This window comes from Symphodus melops, assembly GCF_947650265.1.
Source record: "Symphodus melops genome assembly, chromosome: 8".
Taxonomy (NCBI): Eukaryota; Metazoa; Chordata; class Actinopteri; order Labriformes; family Labridae; genus Symphodus; species Symphodus melops.
The window spans coordinates 8,984,551-8,994,060 of NC_136698.1; the positions used below are offsets into that span (position 1 = coordinate 8,984,551).

General features: G+C 38.3%; 1 protein-coding gene across 1 annotated transcript; it reads left to right on the forward strand.

Moving 5' to 3' along the window:
* The first annotated feature begins 599 nt into the window (after nt 1-599).
* LOC306828285 (N-acetyllactosaminide beta-1,3-N-acetylglucosaminyltransferase 3-like) lies at nt 600-7,980 on the forward strand. The gene is made up of 2 exons (XM_079350668.1): nt 600-854; nt 5,202-7,980. Exon 2 carries the CDS (start codon nt 5,212-5,214, stop codon nt 6,349-6,351), a length of 1,140 nt encoding a protein of 379 aa, XP_079206794.1. The 5' UTR covers nt 600-854; nt 5,202-5,211; the 3' UTR covers nt 6,352-7,980.
* Nucleotides 7,981-9,510: the final 1,530 nt, after the last annotated feature.

Sequence of the window (9,510 nt, forward strand, 5' to 3'; positions counted from 1 at the left end):
ATATTATAAAAGCTGTGGGATAGGCCTAATGGTGTCACTTAAGATAGTATTTAGAGGAAAATATTTTCCTTGGGACACCAGGTATTTTGGTTGGGTGGAAAACAATCATGTGTTCCTGACAGTAATTGACTTTAGTTTTAAATCTCTGAATTTAGAATTTGTGAAAATTGGACATAAGTACATGAAAGCAAAAGATTTTGTACAATTGTCTACACATTTGCACAGTAACCTAACTACCTACTGTTGAAAACCAGTTTGTTCCCAGCCAAACTGTTGCACTCTTTACAACTTCAAAATGTGCTTTTATCATTTCTGTGACAAGCAAGTTGCTTGGGTCAGGCATAACCTCCATGTCTGTTCCATAACATGGCATGTTTATAGTGTCTACTAAACCAGCACAGTAAGGAAACACATGAGTGTCATTTTGTGCCAATTTTTCTGTGCATGATTTTACATGAAAGACCAAAGGATGTACAGACGTACAGATCTTTAAGTGCTGCTGTATTGTACCGTTTGGATTTTTCCCAGTAAATGTTTACCATTGGTTCACATCTGAATCCAAAAATTACTAATTGTTTAGTAAAGTAAACTGGGATTAATAAAGTGTTTCCGATTCTGTAAGCAGTAGCCTGTCGTTTAAAAATATTAAATAAATATTGAGGTGAACACCAAGACATGTGGATGGAGCCCTAGATGGATGAATGACGCTCGGGTGACAGGCACCGCCCAGCCAGCAGCCTGCACAGCAGATCTCAGGGTGCAGAGTAATCCTCTGCCACTGCTGCTGATGTTTGGATATACTTATGATCTTTAACTCTGTAGAGTCAGGCTAAAGGATTGATCTCCTTTAAACGGTAAGTACTCTATTCTCCAGTTATAAAAGCTTAATTTAAACTGAAGTGGTCATTCACGTATCGTACTTTTTCCCCGGGTAGTTTGAAGAGTAATCTGGAGAGAGTTTCCGTTTATTAATAGCGGTCAGTATTAGCCTACAGATCATAGAACAGCCCCTATTGTCCCCCACACAGAGCCTTAGTTAATCGTGCATTGAATTGAACAAAATAGAAACATGTGCTGGGCCATCCTAGAATGGTAAAAACAAATAAGTGAAAAGAAAAAAAAAAACCTGACATTTAAAGACATTTATTTCCCTAAAAAAAATAATTAAAAAAACCCAATAATAATCTCGATTTCTACAAGCCTGTCGACCTATAGCCTACAAGTCTTCATTATGCTCAATCATATGAGTTAAATTTAAACGTTGCCTGACCCCTCACCCCCCCGCGTTGCCATGCTTCTGAAATCACAATTTAACTGCTGTAACGTTGCTTGGATCATGTTTTTAAAAACTTAGTTTAAATCTTAATATCATTTTATTTAAATATGTACTGTTGTAGTTTACAGCAAATCTAGTTTTGACTTTTAGATAGCCTTGAGGCTATACTGGTACTTATGACCAGTAGTTCCCATTGTAGGTGCAGGGAGAGGGGGAGCCGGATAAAAGTTAGCCTACACAAAAAAGTTTATTTGTCACAAGTTTGTTGTGTCGTTTGTTTGTTTGTTTGTTTGTTTGTTTGTGAGAAGTGAGATTATTAAGACCACCACTTTGTGAATGGCAATGAAAGTTTAGAGGCAAAATGGCTATTTTTTGGCACTGTAACAACTAGATGTAGCTTACTAAAGGTGATGCTAATTAGAGCTATATAAGTTTAAATCCATTTAGCCTGTTATATGGTGGAGTAATTATCTGCTTCAGTTGCATTGTATGGGTCAAGTAGGCTACCAATGTGAATACAAAAGGTTCCTTCTATATATTACAAACACATAAAAATAATGCGATTACAATAATATCAAATACATGAATATTTTATTAAATAAGATTTAAGCTAAGACATGTACAGATGGTTATTCTATAGCTGACAATTAAACAGAGCAGCCCAACATCACTTCTGGCTCGCCAGAGTGACCATGTGAGTGAAAACAAAGGTAGCCTACTGTTGCAGGGTGCAAGATTATTAGTCAAGTCCAGTTTAATTATATAGCACATTTAGAACAGCCAAGGTGGACCAAAGTGCTGTACAGTCCGGTTGGCACGATAAAAACAACAAATGCTATAGTACAAGTTCTAGTGGACACTTCTGCTGGGATAAAAAACTCAACTAGAGGTAAAAGCCAAGTAAAATGAATGTGTAATGACTGCAGGGTTACTACTGTAATGAGCTGTGAGATGAATGTTAAAGAAGATTTAACGTTTATTTTCCTTTTTAATTTCGCAGAGGAAACGAAGCAGCAGAAAATTCAAGTATTTCACAAATACTTCTCGTCTATAGTTCCTGAAATAACGCCTAAGTGTTGTTGTTGTTGATGTTTTTTGTATGTCAGGACTGGACCCCAGGAAGACTAGCTGTCGTCTTGGCGTCAGCTAATGGGGATCCTTTTAAATAAACAAATAAACAAATAGCGGGCTTTGTAATGTCCCACCACAACCATCTTGTAGATAATAATTTGAGATATATTGTGGTCAGCACTTCTAGTAGCCTTTATCTAGAAGTGAACAACAGGTTGTCAAGTCTCAAACCGAGTGTTTGAACTTGTGGCTTTCAGGGATAAATATTAAACACTGTTGTCATATTTAAGGGTGTTCAAAGTCTCGCTTGGTGTCTTTGAGCTGGTGAATGCAAGAGTCCGTTTGAAGGAGTATGTGTATGCTTTGCTAATGATTTACCAAAATAATCCACCAGTTTAACAATTGCAGTACAAATGAACAGTGAATAAACTTCAGGCAATTCCAGCCTGCTCGTCGACTTTGAATCATGAAGTTGGGCGATCTGCTTCATGACTTCCTCAATACTGAGAAACAGAGTGACGCTAGTCCAGGCGGGTCAGTTCTTACTATGTCACTGAGGGCTGTGAAGCTGCCAAAATGTTTTATATATATATATATTTTCATAATGAGCGTATAGTTCAATCTAATGACTTAATATCTGACATCATCTACAACAACTACTCCACCCATTTTGAGGAGACATGACAGCGTTGGATCTCTTGCCACCAAACACCCAAAGTCAAAGCACATGTGAGGACTCTGCAGACGAATGGCAGGCCACCTCATGTCTACTCACACTCATCGGCGTCTGCTTGTTACTCATGGCAGTGAGGCACAATGTGGAAATGCTTTTATTTATGGGCATCTTTCTTTGAGACTCATTAGACTTAAAAAAAAAAAAAAAAAAAAGGCTGTCTCAACCTCCTTTTCTCGATTTCTCTTTCAAGCACTGTTTTCCAGAGAGACCAGCTAAAAACGCCTCCAGCACTTGCCCACAACAACTGTGGTGCTTGATGTGTGGATGCCAACGTATTATTGTCATGGCCGGTGCTGGTGGTTCTGCTTCCCCGTGTTAAATTGGGAGTTTGACATTTGATACCCTGCCAAGTGTTGAAAGATTCCTGACATAGAAGGAGTGGATAATCTCTGCCTGACAGCAAACACATTTACAAGTCAACTTGTATATAACCCTAGTAGCAGGTAGACTTGAGCCTTGACTAAATATCAAATTAATTATTCCTTCTTTTTATTTTATACCAGCTTTCTTTATGCTTTAATATTTGTATGACAGGGAGAATGAAGATAACATTTTTTTTTATCATATTGTTCGTAATTTGTCAATGAGACACTTTATCACATTTCCTGTCTCATTTGTGACAATATACCCTGAATGATAACAACGTGACACACGAGAGAAATAATAAAGACTCTTTCTCTGAAATAAGAAACACAACATCTTGTGGACTCTATCATACATCAGATTGTATGATATTGCACTAGTTTGCACAAATACACATTTGATAATGACTTTAAAGCAGTAAAGAAGAGGGGGAAAAAAGGGCAAACAATCAGCCAAGGAACTGACATATCTAGTCCGGCTTTTACGAGCAGCTGAGTCTGTGTGATTCCCCACTATAGTCATCAGGTTTTGTGGGTTGTTATTGTCTTGGAGGTGTGTCGACCATGTGATCTGATTCCAGCACTAATTGGAGTAACTCAGCACACCTGTGCCTGGTGTGATGAGGTTACTTAAACTCCTCTCACATTCTCCCAGCTTTGCTCCCCCTCATGTTCTCTACAGGTACCCTGTGGTTTGTTTACGACTTTGGTCTTTGTCTGAGAATAAAGAGTCATTTGGTTTATTAAGAATTGTTTACACTTTAACCTTGTGTGTCTCCCGACATTTGTTGTGACTTCCTGAGCCGGGTCAGGTCAGAGTGTGTTTGGTTTTCTGTCCCTTTAATTCCAGGGATGAAGATGAACATTTAGTGAACACTGTCCTCTTTTCCTGCAGGCTGGTAAAGTCATATTCAAAATATGAGCAGGAAGCAAATCACCTTTTATTGGAAACTTTTTATCGTCCAGTGTTTAAATACAAATCTCCTTTTTAAAGTGTTTAAGACTAAGCTTGAATTTATTTACTTTGTTTTACTCTGCTGCTGTTTTGTTTTGAAGTGTGTACTTGCTCTGCAGATTTTTCATCTGAGCAGGTTGTGATCTGCTGGATAAGCATGATGTGGTGTGTGGAAGCGTGTCTGATGAAGCATTGCTATGCTTCTGACATCACAAGCTGCTGGAGCTTTGCTTTGATTATGTCCATAAAAACTTTGTTTCAATCTAAATATTGTATTTACAGATGTAGTTTAGATACAGGCAGTTTTTGTCCTTCTTTTATGTCAGTGACATAGTGAACTGATGCACATTAAAAGTGTAGTAAAATATTTGATCTCACCAGTATCGCAATATGTCTCCCCCTGATAACTTTTACATACTATTTTGATCTGAACAGCACCCTGCTCACCCACAAAATAGCTAGCTGCACACCTGACAACATCGCGCAGCAGCAGCAGCTCCGACACTTGAGCTGACACCGTGCTGATGTGGTCAATGTGATAGTCCGCTAATCAGCTCGGCTGTCAAATTCAATTCAATTAATTAATTAGCTGCATTAATTCATCAATTAATCCATCTTTTTTTTTTGGTTTCATTGAAAATTCTTTGTCTCTCCGTATTTCTTTCTTTTAAACTAATTTAGTTGTTGCAGGTCTGATATCTTTAAATGTATATATAGTATCCAAATGTAAGTTAATGTTATGATTGTTTTTGTGTTATACATGTGTTTTAATATAAAATGTCTTTTGTTTTATCACTGCAGACTTTCAAGGATGAGACACACCAGAGCAAGAGCTTTCTTGCTGGCGGTAGCTCTTGGTCTTTTGGTCCTCCATCTTTGTAAAGATTTTATAGACTACAAAATCATTCGCCTGCATGATGATGTGAGAGAGGATGACAGTCAAAGAAGACTACCCGTCACAAAGTATTCTTATGTATACAACTGGCCAGAATGCAAACAAAATAAGTCAGCTGCCAATGTCACCGGCTTCAGCTCTCTTCCTGGAAGCATCCAAGACTTTCTTTACTATCGACACTGTCGCCATTTCCCCATGCTGCTGGACCTTCCTGGCAAATGTGGAGGAGCTGACAAATCAGCAGATGTTTTCCTTCTGCTTGTCATTAAAAGCTCCCCGGGGAACTATGACCGCAGGGAAGTGCTTCGCAAAACCTGGGCTAAAGAGAGGATACACAATGGTGCGCGGATCCAAAGGCTCTTCATCTCAGGAACCACAGCTTCTGGTTTTGAGAAAGAGAGACTCAATAAACTTCTGGAGCTGGAGCAACAAGAGTACGGGGATATTCTCCAGTGGGACTTCAGTGACACATTTTACAACCTCACCTTGAAGCAGATACTTTTCCTGGAATGGATGGAAAGAAGTTGTCCAAATGCTCGCTTCCTACTAAATGGTGACGATGATGTTTTTTCCAACACAGACAACATGGTCGAGTACCTTCAAAGCCTCAAGGACAATGATGGAAGCAAGCACCTTTTCACTGGCCATCTGATTCAGAACGTGGGTCCCATTAGATCATCAGCAAGCAAATATTTTATCCCAGTGCAGGTACAGCAGTCAGACTCATATCCACCCTACTGTGGTGGTGGGGGGTTCCTCTTGTCTGGCTATACAGCTTTGGTTATTTACAAAATGTCCCAGTCCATTTCCATTCTTCCCATTGATGATGTTTACATGGGAATGTGTCTCGCCAAAGCAGGACTTGGTCCGTCTTCCCATATGGGTGTAAAGACTGCAGGACTGTACATTCCCTCCAGCAAATTAGATGGATATGATCCATGCTACTATAAAGACGTTTTACTGGTTCACAGATTTCTTTCAGCTCACATGTATCTTATGTGGCACAGAATACACAACCCCAGGTTGAACTGTGGTCCTTTTCGGAAGACGCTTTAGAACCACGTAACTTATACTTGTACATATAAAGACAAGGACGAAGTCTTCGTTCCTGCTGCTCTGATCTTCATTCGATCAAGAGGACTAATTTAGAAACACTGTCCTAAAACTTGGTCACACTCCAATGGATTTCATGAGAAACATGTCAGACATCAACAATAAAAGGAGGGAATGCCATAATTTTCACATGATGTATTGGTACTCATTATTGTTGTGTTGACAGTTATTTAAAACTTCCATCATTCTTCAGTTGGTTTTATCTGACCTGACTATATCAAGCAAAAACTTCATTTATAATTCATGGCCAATTTGTAAACCATCCTGGCTCTTTGATGGATGAATGTCAAATTTGAACGTACCTTTAACTTTCCTTGCTTTATGAACTGCTGAGAAAAAAAACAACCTTCAGCTTTACTGTACAAATGCTGGTTTTCTTTTTTTTATTTCTTAAACATTGGAAAAGCCAATCCAATGTATGCAGAAGTCATGAAAGCTACTAAAAGGTCTTGATTGATAGTGGGCAACCTTTTAAAAGAACTTCAACAAGTTCTGATTTGTGAAAATCAAATGGTAATGTGTTTTGCTTTTTCCTGAAAACAGAACATATCCCACCATGACCAATTTCATAAACAGATGTAGCCAATGGGGGACATTACTTGACGAAAGATCATTTTGTTTTTATGTTAAAAAAGGGACATATTACAACAGCCTTCAAAGCATTTTATTGACCTGGGGAATATATTTTTTAAACTTGGAATAATATTAATAGTGTCTGCATAAGGAAGGGAAGGTGAGCTGTACCTCAGAGTACTGTGAGGTCCTGAAACACAACCAACAACATGAGGTTTAAGTTGTCATCACCAGTGGGGTAGGGCTTTAGGTTGTATATTATCTGTAGACAAATAGCCTTGCCCATCAGATATGTTGGTTGACTTCACCCTTAAGTATTAAGGAGTGTGTTTAGTGTACATATGTATTATATAATGTTTAATAGCTCTCAGCATGGGAGTGTGAGCGTGTTGTGTCAAGGTCTGGGTATTGATCCATGAAACAACCTGTATGTATATACTGCATTAAAGCAAACCATTACCCATCGCTAGTAATGTTATAATGCTGTAAATGGCCTACACTGTTATGTGTCTATATTTTAATGAAACAGCATTTGAAAGTGTCCTCAGGGTTTGATTAGAAGAAGGACATTGTGTTTTTTGGCTAGTTTGTAAATTAACACTTTTCTCTTATTTAAGGACTTTTTCCCTATAGTCTTTATTTATGTTAAATACATCATTCAGAAAGAAACTAATGAATGTTTTTTGTGTCTAGTGCCTCTGAACCAGACACCACTGTAAAAAAAAAAGGCAAAAAAAAAGGACTGAAAGTGTTTATGCTGTCAGATGTTCAAATCGATAATCAATAATCAATAATCAAAAATCGTCATAATCGGGTGGTTGTTTTTAGGATATTTTTTTTGTTTTAAGGGAATATAATAATGTTTGGACATGCCTTATTTTCGTCCTGCTGAGATACATTTTTTCCCTGTTTTATTTTTATAATGAGCGCGTTGAAAGGAAATTTTGTACTGCATATAAAAAAACCTTTATGTTTTCACAAATAAATTATTTTTGCATCGTGTTCTTATCGTAGACATTTTTTTAGGGATCCTATCCAGGCACGTTTGAGGTATAGTTTGGGATAATGTCCTTCTAAAAATACATTTGGCTGTGTGAGTAGAATATAAAAGATACATTTCTATATTTCCCCGAAGGTCAACAAACAGATTAGCAGAACACATACGAGAATGTGTGATGAGACTGTGTACCAAATGTCTGTTAGTGTACATACTGTATGTTTGTACATTTACACATATATGTGACAGCACTGTGCACAGCTGTATACATTCCAACACCAATAAGTTACTTTTTGCACATGATCTCAAATGGAAAAAAAAGAGTGGGCACACAAGTTAAGAACACAGGGCCCCTTCGTCATACACTGCGAACCAGTAAAATGAATCATGTAATACCTGAATGATGTCTCCAAGGCTCCAGGCTGCTTCATCATTAAAACCAGAGCTCTCACCAGCTCATTAAACATGCACAACGTCTACTGTAGCTGGGGTGTAATCACAAAGAGCATTTGTCGACCATCTCTACTATTTGTTACTCATGTTTGGTTCACTGTCTTTTATTCTGATAGCTCCCTCTCTAGTCTAAACGTTTCCCTGGTGATGTCAACAGTATGGGAAAATATTCCAACTGCACTGGTTTGTGTTGTTGCCCCTTCGAGAAGAGGCCTAAAACTATCGAGTGGTGGCATTTGTTTCATAGTGAAATTAGATGAGATGTGCCATCAGGATGTGTTATCTCTGCCAAATAATTTTGTCTCTTGATGATAATGTTTTAATTTGATGTCCTCTTACTTTTTTTAATGTTAGATTTTAAAGGGCAAACAGCGTCTCTAGAAGCGAGCAGGGATTTGGGGAGCCTAAGTTGGTAGGGTTGGTTGGCTAAATCGAAGTCTAAGGTATCTAGGATTTCTTGAACACAAATAATTTTTAACAACGCTATAGTAGCAAGTTTAATACTTATACATTTGTTCTCATCTTGCTTTACAACCTAAAGGAATCCTGCTTATCTTAGGATAGTCCTCATTTTTCCTCTTGCCTTACCCCACCTTGTCCACCAGGTGGCATACGACTAATACAATCAGAATCAGCTTTATTGGCCAGGTACAGTTTGTTTGCTTTGCTAGACTGTGCTCTCTCTGTACAAAGGTATAACATTGGTGTCAGTCGGCATAAACATCAACAACAGCTTTCTGCATATTTGCTCATATTGCAGGTCACTCTCTGAGTGCAATGTGTAGTGCCAGGGACATTGTTTTATTCCAGACTTTTGTATTATCTTTTACTCCTACCTGGTAGCCATTATTTTGTTTTGTTCAGTGTTTTCTGGGTGTCAGACAGTTTATATGCACATCAGCTGCCTGGCAGCAGCGGTGAAAGCCTGTCTATTCTTCCTCATTCCTAGTTCTGTTTCCCTTCTCCTTTCTGTCGTCACAATGAACTGATAACAAGAGGAGAGGAACGCTGAGACTGAATACACAGGGGGGAAATGAGGAAATCACAACAAAGCAACATGAACAAACTAAACAAAAGTA